This window comes from Dendrobium catenatum, unplaced genomic scaffold (assembly GCF_001605985.2).
Source record: "Dendrobium catenatum unplaced genomic scaffold, ASM160598v2 fragScaff_scaffold_612, whole genome shotgun sequence".
NCBI lineage: Eukaryota > Viridiplantae > Streptophyta > Magnoliopsida > Asparagales > Orchidaceae > Dendrobium > Dendrobium catenatum.
The window spans coordinates 632,534-653,410 of record NW_021319074.1 but is presented as its reverse complement, the minus strand read 5'-3'; the positions used below and the strand labels follow the sequence as shown (position 1 = coordinate 653,410).

General features: G+C 34.9%; 1 protein-coding gene and 1 long non-coding RNA gene across 3 annotated transcripts in view; one reads left to right on the top strand and one right to left on the bottom strand.

Annotated features, from left to right (window-relative positions):
- Window positions 1–17,095, top strand: part of LOC110092704 (probable 2-oxoglutarate-dependent dioxygenase At3g50210) — a 100,209-nt gene extending 83,114 nt beyond the window's left edge. The window contains exons 3-12 of one of the 2 annotated variants that reach the window (XM_028694968.1): window positions 7,431–7,549; window positions 7,635–7,698; window positions 7,823–7,890; window positions 14,282–14,340; window positions 14,405–14,558; window positions 14,693–14,712; window positions 14,891–14,937; window positions 15,639–15,719; window positions 16,576–16,665; window positions 16,737–17,095. In XM_028694968.1, coding sequence (XP_028550801.1) covers window positions 7,431–7,549; window positions 7,635–7,698; window positions 7,823–7,890; window positions 14,282–14,340; window positions 14,405–14,558; window positions 14,693–14,712; window positions 14,891–14,937; window positions 15,639–15,719; window positions 16,576–16,665; window positions 16,737–16,865 — 831 coding nt within the window. In that variant the 3' untranslated portion in view covers window positions 16,866–17,095. The remainder of the gene's footprint in view (window positions 1–7,430; window positions 7,550–7,634; window positions 7,699–7,822; window positions 7,891–14,281; window positions 14,341–14,404; window positions 14,559–14,692; window positions 14,713–14,890; window positions 14,938–15,638; window positions 15,720–16,575; window positions 16,666–16,736) is intronic. The other variant, XM_028694969.1, reaches the window with a different exon arrangement.
- LOC110092706 lies at window positions 12,116–17,874 on the bottom strand. The gene is made up of 2 exons (XR_003700758.1): window positions 17,440–17,874; window positions 12,116–14,196 (listed from the first exon to the last, which is right to left on the bottom strand). It is a non-coding gene; the product is annotated as an uncharacterized LOC110092706 (long non-coding RNA).
- Between the last annotated feature and the right edge of the window lie 3,003 nt (window positions 17,875–20,877).

Here is a 20,877-nt window from a genome sequence, read left to right as displayed (position 1 = left end):
TTCCAGAAGTAACTAGTGAACTTTACATCTCGATCCGATACACATGGTTTTGGGTAAACCATGCAAGCGGACGACCTCATTAAATAAAGCTGGCGATGTGAGAGGCATCATATGTTTTGGAACAGGGGAGGAAATGAGCCATTTTGGAAAATCGATCTACAACTACGCATATGACATCATTCCTTCGTAGTTGGCAGGCCTAAAATAAATCCATACTGACGTCCTGCCATGGACAACTAGGCACTGGTAACGGAGTGAAAAGCCCAGTGTTCCTGTTTACGTTGCTTGGCCAATTGACACGTGTGACACCTAGCAACCATTCTACCAACATCTCTCTAAGGCTCGGCCAAAAATGTACTCAACGGCCTCAATTGTTCTTATCTCTCCAAAGTGTCCAGCGAGGTCCCGGGCTTGTAGTTCCTCACACAAGGAATTCCCTAAGAGAGGTGTGAGGTATTACAAGCTTTGGGCTTTGAAGAGGTAGCCATCCTCCAATAGGAAATCATCCACGAGTCGCGTGCTGCCTGTGGACAGGGAAGAGTATATCTCTTTGAAGTCTGGGCATTCAAGATAATCCATCCTCATCTGATCAAACCACGACTTCTGCTCTCAACTCAGAGTAGTCATCATAGGACGGCTAAGAGCGCCAGCAGCTTTATTCTCGACCCCTGCCTTGTGCCTAAGAGAGTAAGTGTATTCCTGAGAAATTCACCCAGCGGCCATGTCGGGCATTTAGTTCTTTCGGAATTAATGTATCTCAAAGCTTCGTGACCAGAAAAAGATGACGAACTCTTGCGGAGCAAGTAATGCGCCAATAGCGAAGGATTGGACCACGGCGTAGAATTCTTTGTCATAAGTTGGAGTAATGGCTGCCTAATTCATTCAGCTTCTCGCTGAATATGCTACAGGGTGACCCTCCTGAGAGAGGACTCTCCAATTCCGACCCCCGAAGCATCGCAGGTCAGTTCGAAGAGACTTAGAGAAGTCAGGAGTCTCATCACAGGGGCTTCCACCATTCGTTTTTATCTCATCAAATGCTCTGGTTGCACGGGGTCCAAAGAAAATCACTCTTTTAGACAATCAGTGATAGGGAGACACTATGGTGCTGAATTTCGGATGATCTCCTATAGAGGTAGCTAATCCGTGGAAGCTGCGAACTTCCCGGATGTTCTGAGGAACGGGCCAGTCAACTATGGCTCTAACCTTCTCGGGTCGGCAGCAACCCTTGAGCTGACACGATAAAGCCAAGAAAGATGATTGGTCTACGAGGAAAGTACATTTCTTAGGGTTGGCATAAAACTGCTCTTTCCTTAAGACATCACAAACTTGCCTAAGGTGGTCAAATGCTGTTCAACAGAATGGCTATAGATAAGTATGTCATCAAAGTAAGACGACAAACAAACTTACCCAAAAAGGGGCGCAACACCTGAGTCATAACCCTCATAAAAGTGCTAGGGGCATTACTCAATCCAAAGGGCATGACTAACCACTCATAAAGGCATCTTTCATTTTGAAAGCCATTTTCACTCATTCCGCGGGTCGGATCCGGATCTGGTGGTATCGACTCTTCAGGCTATCTTTGAAAACAATATGGCACCCGACATCAAATCTAACATGTCATCTAATCTCGGGATTGGGAAACGGTACTTTACAGTGATCTTGTATTAGCACGGCTATCAACACACTTTGCCAAGTTCCATCCTTCTTAGGGGTACGAAGGGCTGGTACCGCACAGGACTAGACTCTCTTTAATAAAACCCCGCTGCAGTAACTTCTCTACCTGCTTCTTGAGCTCAGCGTTCTCAATAGGATTCATGCGATAATGGGGCAGGTTTGGGAGTGAGGCTCCAGGAACTAAGTCTATGGCATACTGAATATCCCTAAGTGGAGGTAATCTTATCTGGGAGGTCATCAGGAAATATCAGCAAACTGCTCTAAAATAGGCGGACTTCATAGGGATAGGACATCAGATTCAGTCGAATCTCACGACCATTTTAGAAGCATAAAGAGGAGCGCACGAGGGCGACTTCAGAATCTAAAACCCTAGCAGTAACCAAGTTCAAACCCCTTGGGGTTATTCGGGGAGGGTTGGTGTCACCTTACCCTGGGGCTGCGATGGTAAAAGCTTGATCTTTTACCCACATGCTCGACACCAGAGTGTTTCGAGCGCCCATAGATGTAGAACATCATTATCAAAAATCCATGGTCGACCTAAAAGAATCTGCCCACATCCAGTAATCAAGAATATCGCACCAAAACATCTCCTTTGTAAGAGGCAAAAGAGATAGGCACGAGACTTCGTTCCTTACTCCAAGGCAATAGAATTGACCCACGCTACCTTATACGGGCTGAGGGTGAGGAACGGGAGCAAGTCCTAACTTGGATACCATTGTGGAAGACACAGCATTGCATACAACTCCCGCTACCACGATGACCTTGCAGTTCTTATCCTTGATCTTTGTGTAGAAGAAAATGGTGGTCCTACGCCAGTCATCAGTGGGGGTGGGCTGGATAGAGCACATCTCACCACACAGATGGGAGAGATATCCAGTTTCTGAAGCAATGGAGGACGGTGGTTCTTCGTCGTCCTCAAAGATTCGCCTTCATCCTCGACATTGATGGATCTGATCACCCTCGGGTTCAGGATCATCGTCAATAATCTCTCGATGATGAAAATCTTGTAAGGACTGGAGCATGAGGGTGAGGTGATATGCCCATACCCCTGACATCGGAAAGCACTTGGTTCCAGGGTTTGGACAGTCGTATCTGGGGTGGGTGGTTTGGTTCTAACATCAGATCGGGAGCAGGAGGCCGGTGGGTGGTCGGCTGTTGCTTCAGGTCAGGTGGAGGTCGTGTAGTAGGAGTGTGAGGGGTGGAGCTACCAGAAGGTCTATACGAGTGCCTAACGTCGTGGGACCGGTTCGGGTGCCGAGACCAACTTTCTTCAAGGTCAAGAACAATACTGTATGCATTCTCTAAGGCAGTAACGTTCCGGGCAAACAGTTCATTGAGAAGATCCTCTCGCAACCCAGTTCGGAACATGGACAGAATCTGTGCGGGGGTAGCAGCGGTATCCCCTTTGCATCTAATCAAGTAATCATCAAAGGATGCGATGTAATCCTTGACGGGTTTGCCACCCTGGGTCAGCCTATTCCACTTGTCTAACAGTCTGGGGAAATAGGACGGAGGTACGTACTTGTGTTTCAATTCCCGCTTCATAGTGAGCCAATCAGTAATGGGATACTCATTGCGGGGTTCCCTAAGGATTTCTAAATTTGACCAGAATTATCCCGCCCAACCTGTGAGTTTCATCTCAGCAAAACTAACCTTCCTCGCGTCAGAAATGTTGTACCACTTGAAGAAACTATCCATACCTTTGACCCAATCCAGGAAGATCTGGGGATCTAGCGTGCCATCAAAGGTAGGAGCATCCACTTTGATATTTTTCATGAGTGGCACATCAGGGTCGTGAGGATGGTTATGTCCATATTGGGGAGCACGATGATGGGCACGAGGAGGTCCCTCATCGTGGTAGACGTCATCCCCATACATGGATGGAGGTCTCGAAGGGGTGTAGGGAATCGGGTTTTCCCTAGCTCGCTCTAATGTGTCGAACCTCTCAGTGGTGTTCCTACGAAGCTCCGCTAGGTCAGCTTGATTTTCCTTCAACTGCTGGCTCATGGTGTTCATCTGTCCTACCAAGAGGTCTAAAGTCCTCCCTATTTGTTCCAGGTCCATTCCTACACACAATGGGAGACTTGGGAGGGGTTCTAGAAGGAAGACAGCAGCTAATTACTAAAGAAACACACTTAAGTTGATGAAATAAGGTGCAGGAAACATAGGGACAGCAGGCTACACATATGGATTAAGGTTCCCTATGCAATTAATGAAGTGGGTAAGTGATAGACAGCACTTATGCACCTAAACGATGAACTTACAGCTCACTAAATGTTGCAGGAAATTCTGGACAGCAAGCATGAAATAGATTTTAACATGAATCTAACAATGTTATGTATGCAGAAACTCGAACAAAAGTTAGGTAACACCCTAGGAAGTATTCTAGAAAGAAAATCCTAGCCTAACCATTGCTCTGATACCAGATAATGTAGGACAACATGCATGAATCGGAAACTTGCACAAAATTTGTTAAGAGCAATTTCAGATTTCGTTATACGTGATTAAAACAATAAAGTAAAACTAATAAACGATCACTTCTGTTTAGGCAAAACTACACAAGGTGCTAAACGAATTCAAAACACGTAGGAAAATAAAGCATTGTATACAAAGTAGTTTCCAACTTAACCTTTGTTTAACAAGAAGATCTAAAAGCAACGAGGTAACAATTCCTATGAATACTAGTGGATGGCGATAAGTATACAAAGTAGTTTCCATACCCTTAAGACCACCCCCCACCATCCCTTCATCCTGCCGGCCTCCACCTTAACCGCCGGCCTCCCCCTTTTCCCACCACCATCCCCTCCACCAATCACCGGTCCCTTCTTGTCATCTCCCCCAATTTTTGAATTTCAAAATTCAAAATTGGAAGTTTCCAATTTTGTCCAACGCCAAATTAGGAAAGTTTCAATGAGATTTCAAATTTCAAATCTGAATTTGAGCGGATTTGAAATTTTCATAATTAATTAGGCGGAGCGGATTAGGAAACGCATAACTCCTCTTCCCCTCACCCCTAATTTCTCTCTACATGCTGCCGGCCCCCCTTAGTGGGCCCACCTCCTTAAGTGCTTCATTAAGGGACTTAATGTCATGCTATTTGAATTTCAAATTCATTTAATTTCCCTCTTTTTTTACTTAAATCTGAGAATAATTTCAGATTTGGAATTTAAAACAATTTCTATTCCACCTAACCTAGCTTCCTCCTAACCCTAGCCGTCTCCCTCCCCTTACAACCCGCCGGCCACCTTCTCCCCACCGTCCACTCCCTCTCTCTTCCTTCCCTCTCGAGGTATCTCTCCTTGTTAAGTGGCTATGGATGATCGATCCGGAGCTTGAGTCCGGTTTTGCATACGTAGGCTAAGAGTGAATGGATCTTCTCAACTTGCCTTCTTCAACTTGACTCCAAACATTGTTGGAATCAAAGAGAAGGCCATCTACCATTTGCTATTCATTGTGATCAAGGCGGGGGAAGAAGAAGTAACGAAAAGGTATAGTGATCCATGTCGTTTCTCCGGGAAGGTGATCTTCTTCACTGACTCATTACTTTCAAATTCTATTTTCTTCGTGAGAAATTGCACAAGCAAGAGATTGTGTCTACTTATCGCCATCCACTAATATTTGTAGGAATTGTTACCTCGTTGCTTTTGGATCTTCTTGTTAAACAAAGGTTAAGTTGGAAACTACTTTGTATATAATGCTTTATTTTCCTACGTGTTTTGAATTCGTTTAGCACCTTGTGTAGTTTTGCCTAAACGGAAGTGCCGTTTATTAGTTTTACTTTATTGTTTTAATCATGTATAATGAAATCTAAAATTGCTCTTAACAAATTTTGTGCAAGTTTCTGATTCATGCATGTTGTCCTACATTAACTAGGCTATTTTGACATTCTGACATTCTGAACTTACCAAGACAATAAATTTGACAAAATGGACGACAGTTGAATGCTCTTTTTATGTTAATAGAATGTTTTATTCGAATTTGAGGTAGATCTCTTCTGATATATGAGTAGGCCTAGAAGATTTTCTCAATCATTATCATATTATCATTTCCCTCTTCCCCCAGTCTTTGTTTTCAAGAGTAACAAGCATCAATGGAACTACATAATGCAGCATACACATGACAATAATTTGACAATTTAAGGCACCTTTGCTATAATTAAATAAACTTGAATCCCCAAACCTCATTTCCATCAGTGGCAGCTTTCTTATCTTCTTTAATCGATTTCATATTTACTGTAATCATAATATAATTTACATAGACTCCTTTTATATCTCTGTTCAGATGCTGTTATGCAATTTATTTTTAAAGAAATGATAGGCTGGCTATCATTTGTGAAAAATTAAATAGTGTGTTTTTTTGTGTGCTAATGCTTGGTGGTTTTTTTTTTTTTCCTGTTTTTACTGTTTCTTTTAGGTAATATAGGTTCATTTAGTCGTCTTTGTTTAACATTAAAAGGCATACTTCATAATAAAATGAGGCACCTTCTATGGACAAATTTTATTGAACATGTTTAAAACTTTACCAAGGTCCAATTGGTAGAAGCATTTATTTGTTCATGGTTCAGTAATCTCTATACCTGATTACATCATGATTTGTAGTGAGCTATTTACAACATTGGTGTGCTGAAATTATTGAACTTTAACAACAACTAAAACAAGCCTTTATCCCACTATAGTGATTTTTCTATTGTATTATGGATGAAAGATTATATCTGATGCTTTGATTTTAACTCCTAAAGTCCATCCTCTATGTACAAACAAATACAATTTAGCACAGCTTAGAATAATAAGGAATGTCGTGATAATGGGCATATTACCATGTCTCATTCTCCATCATTCATAATATACACTCATAAATTAGCTTGAGATAAGCGTTAAGAGAGAAAACGTATTTTATAGACAATAGTTTATGCATTAACACAAACTCACAAAGTGATGTTTGGAAACGTGGTTTAAATAGACTAGTGTCTTAGGAGTTCTATATGATAACATGATACCATAATACTATAAAAGTTTAAAGGTAAACTTATAAAACTGTTCTTGGATTACCTATTTTATTTTGATGCTAGTGTTGTGTAACGAAAATGTCATTGATAGCTATGTTTTGTGATATAATTATGTATGTTAAGTCGAAAGGCTATAGTGAGAGATGATTTCACTAGAGGGATAGTAAAATAGAATTGATTGAATTTAGTTTGATTGGAAGACCTAATCAGGTGGTTTTAGAGTAACGGATGGCACTAAGAATCTGGCTAGTTGGGATTAACGTGGAAGGAGTAGAATTTAACCTAAGAACATGGTTAGAAGGTGTACCAAAAGACGTCCAGAATAGAGTTGATGATCTTTATTATTGTGATGATAAGTTTAGAAAAATAACATGACCACTACTGTCTCATCATCATGATCAAAGGATACATCATGATTCATGAATCATGGGTCTATATTCTTCCTTTCAACGATGGAGGGTCATTATACAATGGGCTTATGGTGTGAAGATTATAAATGTATTTATGACGGCTCAAATGAATCGTATTTGTTATGTACAGAGGCTAAACAATTTTTTTTCTTGTTTTGATCTTGTTCAACGGTTCTAGCAAGCGAACTGGTTTTTGAAAACCTTAAGGTCAACTGATTCAGTGCCTGACAGACTTTGCTGCCAAAGCAGTTATATATTCAAACGTTGCTTCAGATTAGAAAAAAAAATTGCAACATATGCAATTATGAAGTACATTGGCTTGCTTTCATATTATTTAACAGAAGGGCCATGGTATTCCTGACTCACTCGTCAAAGAAGTTAAAAATGTGACACGGAAATTCTTTGATCTTCCTTGTGAGGAAAAAGTTAAGATTAAGATGTCACCGAAAACTGGTTACAGGTATGCTTCTTAATTTTAGCTACTGTTTTGATTTTACATATTGGTTATACACATTTGGCATCATCTATCTCATCTAAATCATTAGGGGCTACCAGAGACTTGGGGAAAATATAACTCTTGGAAAACCAGATATGCACGAAGCTATTGATGTATGTTTTGTATTTGATCTATTGTGTATAATCAGTTCATTATTTTTGAGATTTATACATTTTATAGTCTTGCATTTTGTTGTATGTTAATGCCTGAAAAAAGGTTAGCCGTGTTTATTGACAGTGCTACAGGCCTATGGAATCGGGAGAATATGGATCTTTTGGGAAAACCATGGAAGGAAAGAATTTATGGTATATGAATTACCCCTAAATATGTGCTATTAGTTTGGTAGTTCCATGGATTGATACCAAAATATTTGAATCGATTTTAGCCTTTCTTTCAAATGCTTTTTGGGTAAAGTTTGAAGGACCACGTTAAGTCATCATATATTCATACTTTTGCTTTAATTTTCTAAACATTTTCTCCATTGTTCCACATTTCACCTATATATATATATATTAGCTTTTTTATTTATTTCAATAAATTTCTTACCACTAGAATTATATCATCTATGAAAGCTTACAAGACACATCACTTAGAATATTCTTTGTGAGCATATTCATAACCAATACAAAAATATCTAGACTAAATATTGATCCTTACCTCATTAATTGGAAACTTTTTGGCAATCCACAACTACTATTATTACTTATGCTTTATCATGCATATTTTTAATAACATGACCATTGTTTTAACACACGTTTTCTCCCTTAATGCATACTAATTCAATTGGTATGGTGCTTGATTTTATGCCTTGTCCAGATCAATAAAAAGCCTGTAATGGTCATTTATTTGCTCTATATGCTTTTGTTAAGAGAAAATTAACCAAAGGTTCTACAGTTGATCAAAAATTATTTTTTAGTACATTGTCTAAAAAAATTATTAAGTCCAAAGTTGTAATTATTCTTAGTATTTATAAATTTGGTTAATGCCACTTTGGAATAGTGGATCTGATTACTCAAAGTCTAAATGAGATCATTGATTGCATGAAATTAGTTATTTGGGTTTTTAGAAGTTTGTATGGTTTTATAAATATGGTTATCATGCATTGGATGTGGTTATAAAAATGATGGATTTAGTTACTCAAGGTTTGAATATGGTTATTGGTTGTGTGAATAAATACATAAAGTTAGCAACAATATTCATACCTTGAGTAGTCAAATGAATTACATTATTTTAACAATCACATCTAAAGCACAATATCCAAGAAACTAGTTCGTGAAACTAAAATTAGGATAAAAATTTGGAATATAAGTTCCCTTAAAGGCAAATTAATGAAATTAATAGATATATGATTCATAGGAAGATAAATATTCTATGCATTTAGGAAACTAAAGGGGTTGGAGAGAAGGCTAAGGAGATTGATAATTTAAGATTTAAATTAAAATATTCTAGTAGGAGTCATACTAGAAATAGTGCAGTGTAATTAGAGAAAAGTTTGAAAAATAATGTTGTAAATATTAATAAAATTGGAGATAGAATTATAATTTTAAAGATTATTGTTGATGCTAAGATTATTAATATGTGTTTATGTTCCTCAAATAGATTTGGTTGTGTTCAAAATTAAAATTTTGGAATGACTTAGAAAAATGAATACAAAAAATACCTCTTCAAGAAATATTTTTTATTGGAGAAGATTTAAATGAACATTTTGGTAGAGATTTAGATGATTTTAAAAGCATTCATGATAGCTATACGTTTGGAGCAACTAATGAAGGTAATATCTTATTTAAAAAAAAGGATTAGCATTTCATTACTTACAATAATAGATATAGTAAAACTCATATTGATTACTTTCTTATAAAAAAAAATAGATCGTTTAAATTGCAAATATTATAAAATTATTCAAAGTAAAAGTTTATGTACTCAACATTGCTTATTAGTTTTGGACTTCATGATGAAGATGTATAATATAAAAAATAAAGTAAAACGTTGTTCTCAATTTGATGGAAGTATTTAAAGAATATTAACAAAAATATTTTTTAGAGTAATATTTTAGATCTTAAGATTTTGTCTGTGCATGAGTAAGCTAATGTTATGGGGGAAAAATAAATAATGATATTAAGAATGTTGCAAAGGATAGCTTGGAATATCAAAGGAAAAGCCTTCTAATAGTAAAAATAGTTGATAGTGGAATAAAAATGTATAAGAAAATATTAAAAATAAAAGAACTTTGTAATAAAAATTAGTTTAGATTTAAAAATTCTGATAATTGAGAAAGATATAAGAATGCCCATAAAAAGTCTAAGAAAGCAATATTTTATGCAAGATTTTAGTTTTTAATGATTTATCTAATAGATTAGATACAAATGAGAACAAAAGATATATGTATAAGTTAGCCAAAAAAAGAGTAAGAGTCGTAAGATTTAGTTCAAGTAAAGTGATCAAAAAGTGTTATTTTTTTTAGAAGAGGGTATTCAACAAAGGTGGATTAGATATTTTGCTAAACTTTTCAATAAAGATTGTGATAATGTAATTGAATTTAGTGACCTTAGCACTCTAAATGAAAATAAAGATTTTTGTTTTTATCGGCGTAATAGTAAAACCTATGTTAGAGAGGTTTTAAAGAAAATGAAGTGCGAGAAAGCTGTTGGACCTCATGATATTACAATAGAGATGTCAAAATACTTATTTGATGAATGAATTTCTTAGCTTGCTAAACTTTTTACTATTATTTTAAAAGCTAAAAAGATGTCAAATGAGTGGAGAATGAGTGTTGATTCCTATTTTTAAGAATAAAAGGGATGCATAAGCTTATGCAAAATATAGAGGAATTAAGTTAACGTGACATACTTTAAAACTATAGGAGGGAGTTATGGAGCATAGGTTACGACGTGATTTCTCAAAATCAATTTGGATTCATGCCAGGGAGGTCTACTATGGAAGCTATACATTTATTTAAAATTTTGATGGAGAAGTATGGAGAGAATAAGGAGGATCTACATATGATATTTATTGATTTAGAGAAAAAATGTGAAAAAGTTCCAAGAGAAGTGCTATGGAGAGTTCTAGAAAAGAATGGGTTTAATAATGCTTATATTCAAGTCATTAAGCATATGTATGCAAGAGCTATTACTTGTGTTCAAACACAAGGTGGTTTGACTAAGTATTTTCCTATTTTAGTTGACATCAATGAATAGCCTTAAGCCCATATCTTTTTTGCTTTAATCATGGATGTTCTTACTAGACATTTGCAAGAGGTTGTACCCTGGTGTGTGCTTTTTGTTGATGATATTATTCTTGTTGATAAGAATAGAGAGGGAGTTGAAGGTAAACTTGAATTATGGAGGCCAACCTTAGAGTCTAAAGGTTTTCATTTGAGTTGATCTAAAATCGAATATATGGAGTGTAATTTTAGTAGTAATAAATCTCGTAGGTGAGCGTGATTTTGGGCGATCAAGTCATTAATAAGAATACATGTTTTAGATATCTTAGGTCTATTGTTCGGAGTGATGATAAAATAGATGAGGATATTATTCATAGAATTCAAGTTGGATGGTTGAAGTGGAGGAATGCATCGAGCTTGTTGTGTGATAAAAAGCCCTGCTCAAATTTAAGAAAAAATTCTATAAGATGGTGGTGATCAGACCTGTCATGCTTTATGGTGTAGAATGTTGGCAATTAAAAGAGAAGCATAATATTAAGTTAAGTGTTGCAGAGATGATGATGCTTAGGTGGATAAGTGGCTTTACTCTTAGAGATAGTATATGAAACGAGCATATAACATGAAAGGTTGGAGTAGCTCTAGTGGAAGATAAGATTAGAGAGAGTCGGCTTAGATGGTTTGGTCACATAAAACGATTGCCTTCCAATGACCCGATTAGGAGAATATATGTATTAGATTCGGCTTATGTTAAGAAAGGTAGTGGTAGACCTTAAAAGATTGGTTAGAAAATATTAGAAATGATCTTTCTTTATTAGATTTAAATGATAATTCGACTCTTAACAAGACACAATAGAGAAAAAGGATTCATTTAGCCGACCTTGCGTAGTGGGATAAAGGCTTGATGTTGTTGTATCTAAAGCACGATAACCAAATTTAGAAATATTAGGATTTTTTTTTTTGGACTTGAAAAATAAAATTTTAGACTATGGACTAAAAAATAATTTATTGCCAATCTTATCATCTTATTCTAATTTCCCTTTCCATTAATTGTTATAGGAAAAAATATATTTTCATAATAGAACTTTGTTGCATGAAATTAAATTAATTTTTTGTGTCCGACTCACTTTTTCATAATTTATGTTTTAGTATTCGCTCACATAACTTCATTATATGATCACTACATTTTCTATGTTAGTCCCAAACTTGTACGACAAAGATTGGCAGTTAGTGTTAGGTTTAGAATTAATTATAAAACTTATGTGTAAACTAATCAAATGAATTCAATTTGAAAATTTTCAAACTGCCATATGTCATATATAATTCATATAATCGCCTTTAGCTTAGAAAGAGTATTGATCGAGTTTTTTTTTCTCTCTCCTAGCGTGTTATGATTCACATTTGCAAATTTAGCATGCCATGAATTACCTTAGTCACACCTAAGAATTCTATCAATATAAGAACTCTGTGCCAGCATAATAAAATCCTTATTCATTTTCCTTCCCTCAGATAAGCTTACTAGAAACATTGGCATTGACAAAGTTCCTTCTTTATTAGGTTCAAAACACAATAAATATTCATTATGATTATTTTAAAAATAAGAATCAAATTCTACTTCATTACAGGAACATAATAATATTATTAACACATAATGAGCTTGTAGATGTAGAAATAAATAGGCATTCAGTACTTTTGACAAGGAAAAGATAATCTTCAATATTAGAAATCACATAAGAATCAAAATAAGTATGCAAATAATCACAACATTCCTCATGACCAACGTGATGATTAATAAATGCTGATAAATTTTCCACTTATTTGGAGATCATTACAAAAAATTTAATATGACTGCATGAGAGGGAAGAACCCAGCTACCATTGTCATCTCCTACATGATCTGTACACCATGCGAAATATGGTTGCTTTAGTTTGAATTTATAATCATGTATTCTATGACCAAAATTTCTACATCTATAACTATTTTCATTTAACTTGAACTCTCTCCTATGACCATGACCTCTATCATTTTATGATCCATGATTTCTATCTTAGAAAATTTTTTTTTTTTTTTTTATTCATAGAAATCTTGGATTCTTCTTTAGATGTTGAAGTGGTGAAATTACCCATTTGAAAATTTAAGGCTTATTAATTAGCAAGTTAATTCTCTAATGAATCAATTGATTGTTTAGCCAATTAGACAAAGCTGTTTTATGAGCATGATATTTTTCATCAAAGCATGAAGCAAAATTCTATGTTGCTTATTTTCTTGTTATTAAGAATTTGGATCAAGAATACTATTCTCATCAAACAATATTCTTACTTCATAAAAAAAACTAAGTGCATTTTATCATGCTTCGTTGATGCATCCTCATTTTCCAAAATTTTATTAACGCCTTGTTGGTTCTACTATGGAGAACCATGATTAACTATTATGCCTTTTTGGGGATCTTTTTAATTTATACAAAGTGCTTCAATTCCCAATAACTTTGAGAGTAAATTTAGCTTTACTAGCTTGTTCATCACTTCTTTCTTGCTTCTCTACTATTTGGATCATCTTCCAACATGGTAGCTTCAGATCATCGACCACTACCTTAGATATTGGCTTGTTTAATAAGCTGCGGCAATCATTTCAAAGCCATTTAGTTGGGGTTACACATTTTTGGACATTGATGATGCACTGTGCTAGAAGTCTCAAATGTCTTGATCATATATAATCCAAAACCATAACAAAATCGACAAATGTATGGTAGTTTATTATTGGATATAACTAAGGCATCGTTTGGAATAGTTTTCATATTGCTTTATAAAACAAATTTTCAGTGCAAAAAATTTTAAAAAAAAATCTGTAATAAAAAGCTATTTTAAAAAACAGTAAAAAAGCTGTTCCAAATGAAGCCAAATGTGAAGATGCATGCACAAAAACTGTTGTTCACGATCAAAGACCAATTGAGGTAAAAATCTTGGCCATTGTCATGTAGAACACGTGGGAATAGATCCTTGATTTCAACATTCAATCAAAACGTAATAGTAAAAAAGCATCTCACTGTATTTTAAGCACAAGAAGTGCAAACTCCCAATGCAATTTGCACAGTAACATAACTGGAGTTTCTGTCAACTAGGAAATTCTTGCATGCAATAAAATTAATAGTCTACTGGGGAATTATTTGGATTTGATTTGATAGTCATGTGTGATTGGAGAATCGGAACATATGAAACAATAATAAATTATATTAACTGTCTCAAAATATGAAGAAGTCATACAACTGTTTATATAGAAGGAATTTAACCTGCCATACAAAAAAACACTGGGAATAAAGTAAATGTGATAAAGTCTAAAGAAAATCAAATTTACATCAAGTAAAGGAATGCATGAAGACTAATAATTTAGGAAGATGTGAAAATTATCATTGAGGATGAGATGTTGGTATAGATCTCGACACCCGTTGCGGTTCAATCTGAAAAAACAAGAAAGTTGAATCTCGTAAAAAAAATTATAACTAGGGAAATAACTTGAGCTTTTGTTTTTAATCTTTTCCACAGGCCAGAAAATCCTGCAAATTTCAAGTCACTGATGGAAGAGTACATCAGCCTTCAAAGAGGTTTAGCTTTTTTTGAAATTTCACACTGTATGCCCAGAACTAACAACTTTTATCTTACCTACAGAGCTAGCTAGGAAAATAATGCAAGGAATTGCATTAGCATTGGGTGGGCCTCCAGAAACATTTGAAGGTGAAAGGGCTGGTAACTCATTTTGGGTAATGCGTATCATTGGATACCCAGGTTTAGCTGGAGAGATGCAGTATAATGATGTTGGATGGTAATATCTGAATTATGTTAGATGCTGTACTGTACTTTACCCAACTTTAAGATAAAATGCACCTTACATTATTAACGTTGTCTGTTTTCTTTTGTTATCTTCTTCATTTGCCTTTAAATGTTCGTACAACACAGTGAAGCTCATACTGATTATGGTAAGCTGCTTGCCACCAACTCAAGAAAGTTTTTTCTAGAACTTTGATTAACACGTAAATCTTTCTGATACATATTTATCCAATATTTACCTAATCTCTCCTGCCTTAAGATTTAGATTTATGTTATTTTCATTTTTGGTGGGTGAGTAAGCATAACTATGATATTTAAACGTTGCAGGACTTCTAACATTAGTTAACCAGGATGATGGAATTCATGCACTTCAGGTATGGCATTGATTCTAGAAATGTTGACTAATCTTAATAGAAAAAAGATTCATACTGTCTCTGTACTAGTTTTGATTTATTTATTTAATTATTTATGTTGTGTGTTTATTAATCTTTTTATTGTTTTCTTTTATTTCCTTTTTCAATATGGATGATGTTTACTTGTTGCTTTATTTTATTTTTGTACTCTATTGATTGTTCTACGTGCTTTCTCATTATCAGTTTGTTACACTTGATTTAGACCAATAGTTGTTCTCAAAGTTCAAAAACCTTCCTGCTCCACTTTGGGCCTTGCACTTTCAAGGAGTCCATATATTTTTGTATTCCTTTATGAAAGTTAAGAGGAGATAGATGTAGTGAGTGTTTATTCTTTCTTTTCTGTTGCAAACATGAACTATTGTAAAGCTAATACACGGAAAAGGAACTTGGAAGGCGGTTTGAGAGAAATAATTGGAATAGTGTGGGAGCAGAGTCAACTAAAGAGAAATTATATCCTTTTGACATAACATAACAGTATTCTATAATATTCTGGCTTAATTTTTTAATAATTTCAAAAGTTATACCTCATTTGGCTTATGTAGAGTAGTAAGCTTTCAAGCATTAGACAAGAATAAATATCGGTATTGCCAGCCTCTCAAGTGTATGTGTGTTTCTAAACTAGTATTTATACCAAATTTTTCTTTCATGATGATGGGCTGCAGGTGAAGAACCGAGCAGGTGAGTGGATATGTGCTGTTTCAATTCCTGGAACCTTTGTCTGCAATATAGGCGACATGCTCAAGGTATAACTTTCCAGTGCGAACTATCATATAATATGTTTTAAATAAGATATTTTTACATTTATTCTACTTAAACTATATATGTACCTTTATCCCAGCCTAAAACTTTCATGCTTATGAATATATCACTCTTAACTAGATGGTATTAGAGGTGCTTCTAATCTTCCATTTAATTCCCCCTGTTCTGATGGCTGCTTCAGAAAACATGTCAATGTAATTCTTCTCAATCTCAAGCAGATGGGTGCTTTTATTAGTTTAAAATCCCTTTCGGTTACCCAGCGAACCCATTAGATGTGTATTTTAAGTAGGCTAACCAAACTAGTTCATTAGATATGTCCAATTGTTCGGTTAAATCATGCATGATTCCTTGATTAGTTAGCTAACAATGCGGTGGATAGTTAGATGGACATGTTCTGGGTGCATATTCTTTATATGAAATATTTTGGTGTTTAGGTTCCTAATATTTTTTGAAAAAAAAAAAAAAAACTTGATTTGTGATGGTGTTGGTCTCTATATTTCTTTTGTAATTTGTATAAGCTTAGAATTTTCTTATAGTTGGTAAAAATCTCTCCTTTAGGTGGTACATGGGAGATAGTAATTAATTCTGGAAATTGGCAGGAATATCTCTTTTATTGTTTTATCTAGAATTCTCGATTGCGTTTTTTAAATGGAGATGTTATTCTACCATTTTATATCAAATCAAAGTTAAATCAATACAAAGCCTCTCCAATCCTAATATCTTATTCATCTTATTTCTCCAACACTATTAACAATTCTGATTGATAAGTTAGTAATTATCTTTTTAAATTATTATCAAGAAGTGAACACTGCCTAACATAAATCAACATCAAATATTTAGGTTTGGTCAAATGGATTGTATGAGCCAACTCTACACAGAGTAGTTAATAATTCTCCCAAGTATCGGGTATCCGTTGTGTTCTTCTATGAGGTTTGTCTTCTATGTCCTTCTCTGTTTTCCCCATGGCTGCAGTCTGATTGTTTCTCATTTTGCTTGGACAGCCAAATTTTGATACAGCTGTGGAGCCACTGGATTTTTGCAAGGAGAAAACTAGCGGAGTTGTGAGATACCAAAGAGTTGTTTATGGGGAGCATTTGGTTAGTAAAGTTACCACCAACTTTTCAACTTAGAATTATTAATACTGGTCTTGTTTCTCTTTATGTACATAAATAGGCAATAAGAAGGTTCTTCCAGATTAGCTAAGAGCAAACTGTTTTCATTTAAATTTTTGAAGTTTGAAAACATAATTGTTTATAATATTTCTTAATTATTCATTATGCTAATAATGAAAGTGTTGGGAAACCACAACATAAGATTGTAACCGGGCAGTTTAAAATGTTTGGTCAAATGTTATTAATTAGCTTGAGATGACTTTGGGAGAATGATTATAGGAAAAATGAATGAATGTTTTTTCTTCTTTTTTTGGGAGTGTTAAAAAATATATTCAAAATAATCCCGACAACCATAGAAAGTGAGGTTTCTAAAGCCTTTCCCTTTGCTTTCCACCCCAACTAGATCTTCATTTTCCACCTGGCCCAGGTACCATGTTCAAAGTATTCTCACTCTGTTGATTCCAACAGATATTCCTCTCCTATCTTGTATCACCTACTCAAGCTAGCAGACGAGATCTCCTTCCACTCCTAGTTTATTTTTTCATTCAGAAAGGAAATTGAGATCCAACGGAACACCTATCGACTCCAATACCTTAAAAAAAACATTTCGATTTCATTGAGAATCATGTTGAGTGCCGTGCATCGCCAAGTTGAACACAACCCTGCTCCTATCTTCTTCTTTAAGCTGTAGCCGACTTGCTCCAGTCCTTGTCTTGAAGCCCCTGATGTTTAAGGCTTTCTTGCTCCTTCGACTGCGTCACCTAGGCAATCTTGCTGGAAAGAATAATGGAATAAAAAGAAATTGATGGAAGATTGTCTGTAATCTGAAATACGAGATTCATTATTGTTTATAAATTAGGCTATTAATTCTTATTAGAAAATACCGGATTTGCTTTGTAAATTATTTCTCCCTATATAAGAGAGTGAGTTACTCCTCTCTTCTATTTGGAAGATAATCTTTACAATTGAGATTCTTAAATATTTAAAAAGGCAACAATTTGCACAAAAAAAATCAAAAGAGATACAAAATGAGTCCAAAATCAAAAGATGCACAATAACGTCAAAAATAAAAAGATGTAGTAAGTGCATCAAAAACAAAAGATGCGTAATGTACGTCAAAAACTTATAAAAGATGCATAAAATGAGCTCAACTTAAATTAGCTTCTCTTTCTAATAAATATTTAGTTCTTAGAAAATTCATATGTTTTAGAATGTGGTTTATACTTGATCTTGGAAAGTCTTGGTTCTTCATTATCACTTTTACATAATATTCTTTTCGACATATTTCATGCTAGCAGTATGAAAAGTTTAAGTTTTCCTATCTAATTGTAATTCTTGAATTATATTTTTTATTTAAACAAATGATTTTAGCCTGTAAAGATGTTAATCTGAGTGTGCAAACTCTAGAATTCAAATCCTCTAGTTGTAATAAAGTCAACACTTATCTTATTTATCTTTTTTGCTTGTACAATAAGTTTAATATATTCTAAAAATGCCTACGAGAGTTCTCATGACTGTGACAGTTTTTTTCTTACCTAAGTTGTTTGTCGTTTTGAGTTTGTTTGTCCTAAGCCTTTGGTGTTACTGTTGTTTGTTTTTCTTCATGCTGCTTTTTTCTTTATTTGTGATGTCAAAAATGGGAGTAGTATTTTGTTTTTTATCGTTATTATAGTTGTTTTATTTTGTTGTTTATTTTTTTATTATTGATATTGTTGTTTGCATTTAAAAAAGAAACAGTGGATTATACTTTCTTTTCCTACAAGTTGGTTATCATTTAAGGGGAAGTTAAAAGGAAAATAATTTTTTGAAAATTTAAAAACAATAATATTTGTCATCATAAAAAAGGAAGACATTGTTGCAAATCATATTTAAGCACCGTAATTTTGATGATAACAAACATTAGTGTGTTTATTATTGCTTTCTCTTATTTCTATGATATTCTATTTTGTGTTTGTGCATACTAATGTTAGAGGAAATCAGGCCACTGTTCACTTGCAATTCTGATCAACTCAAGACTGGGTAGACTAGAGTTACAGTCGATTTTCATTTTATTATGTATTTTCTCTTTTCTTGAGGCATATCATGTAATTGGATGGATGACGTTGCTAAGTAATCTTAGCACACACACAGGGGGAGATGAAAATATTTTTGTGAGAGTTATTTTTTTAAGTAATTCGTATTGTACGAAACTGGTTTCATACCGTATGAAGTATTTCGTACTGCACCATTTTAATTCGTACTGTACGAATTATTGTTCTCTGTCAAAACTCTAGCCGCCAAAGGTAAAGAAAGATACTAATTATGTGCTGATCGTACAGTACAATTTAGATCGTAGTGTACAACCTAATTAAAACCTTTCTTAATTAATCTCACGATATCATGCAATCAAATGTTGGACAATTATTGTGATTAATCGTACTGTATGAAATATTTAATACTATATGATTACCCTTGTAAGAAATTGATCATCCCTTGGATCGTATCAAATGAAATCCATGATTTTTGTACTGATCATACCGTACGATATCTAGAGTGATGGATGATCACCCGTGTACGATGTTGATCGTCCCAAGGATCGTCCCAAGCGAACAGAAGAAATTTTTGCATATCATACCGTATGATGCTTTATCGTACTGTGTGATGTATATTATAAAAGTTGAACATTTCATCTAAATGATCTTGTTGGACGAGTCTGAATTGAGCTGATCGTACTGTATGATACATTTATCATAGTGAACGAACATAAATCAGATTACTTGAAATTTTGGATTTTTCAAGACCGCTATTTAAGGCTTTCATACTCTTTTGAGGTATCTTTGGCTGTTGAGTCTTCGTAAGAGAGAGCTTGAGGGAGAGAAAAATGAGAGCTTGGTGAGAGAATAGAGGGAGATTTTGTGAGGGGGTTCACAAGGTTGCTCCAAGCAAGAATCCTGCCTAGTATCCACAAGCGTCTGCCTAGAATTTTTGTGGCTCCAGAGATGTTCTTCAGCAAAGATTGTGGTTCTCTGACCGTAACGTGGAGGGTGAAAATAGAGTTGTAGTTCTCTAACCATCACTAGGAGGGTGAAAATAGAGTTAAGGATCTTTGCATGTAAAAGAGTCACGGTTCTCTGCCACACGGGGAGGTGAAACAGTGTCTGTACAAGCTTCTCCGCCTTGTTGTGTGAGCAAAAAGAGAGTCACTTTTGTTTAGTGCAATAATTGGAGAGGGAGTCTCTAAGAAATGGACGTAGGTTAGATTGATCGAACCACTATAAGTTTTTGTGTTCTTTCTATTTATTTTTTCACATTTTATTTTTTGCGTTTATTTTTGTGATTTGATTTGTGTTTGAAATATTTGATTGTTATTGTAAAATTAGTTCTACTTCCGCATCAAGGGAGTTTAACTTTTTATTTGTTAAAGAAAATTTTAAATTACCAACTCAACCCCCTCTCTTGGTTACCCTCGAGACTAGTTTTTTAGGGTTTTACAACTCTCATGAACTCATTTCTGGCCACAATCGCCTGCCTACTTTGGTCCTTCCGACCTCCCTTGTCAGATAACGATATTTTTTGCCACAGTTATCTGACGACTACGATCCTTCTGACCTCTATTGCCAGATAATGGTCATTCTGGCCTTCGTTGCCAGACAAAGGTCCTTCTAACCTCTGTCATTAGACTATGGTCATTATGACCTCCGTCGCTAGATTACAGGCTTTCTGAGTAAAAGAGTCACGGTTCTCTGTCGCACGGGGAGGTGAAACAGTGTCTGTACAAGCTTCTCCGCCTTGTTGTGTAAGCAAAAAGAGAGTCACTTTTGTTTAGTGCAATAATTGGAGAGGGAGTCTCTAAGAAATGGACGTAGGTTAGATTGATCGAACCACTATAAGTTTTTGTGTTCTTTCTATTTATTTTTTCACATTTTATTTTTTGCGTTTATTTTTGTGATTTGATTTGTGTTTGAAATATTTGATTGTTATTGTAAAATTAGTTCTACTTCCGCATCAAGGGAGTTTAACTTTTTATTTGTTAAAGAAAATTTTAAATTAC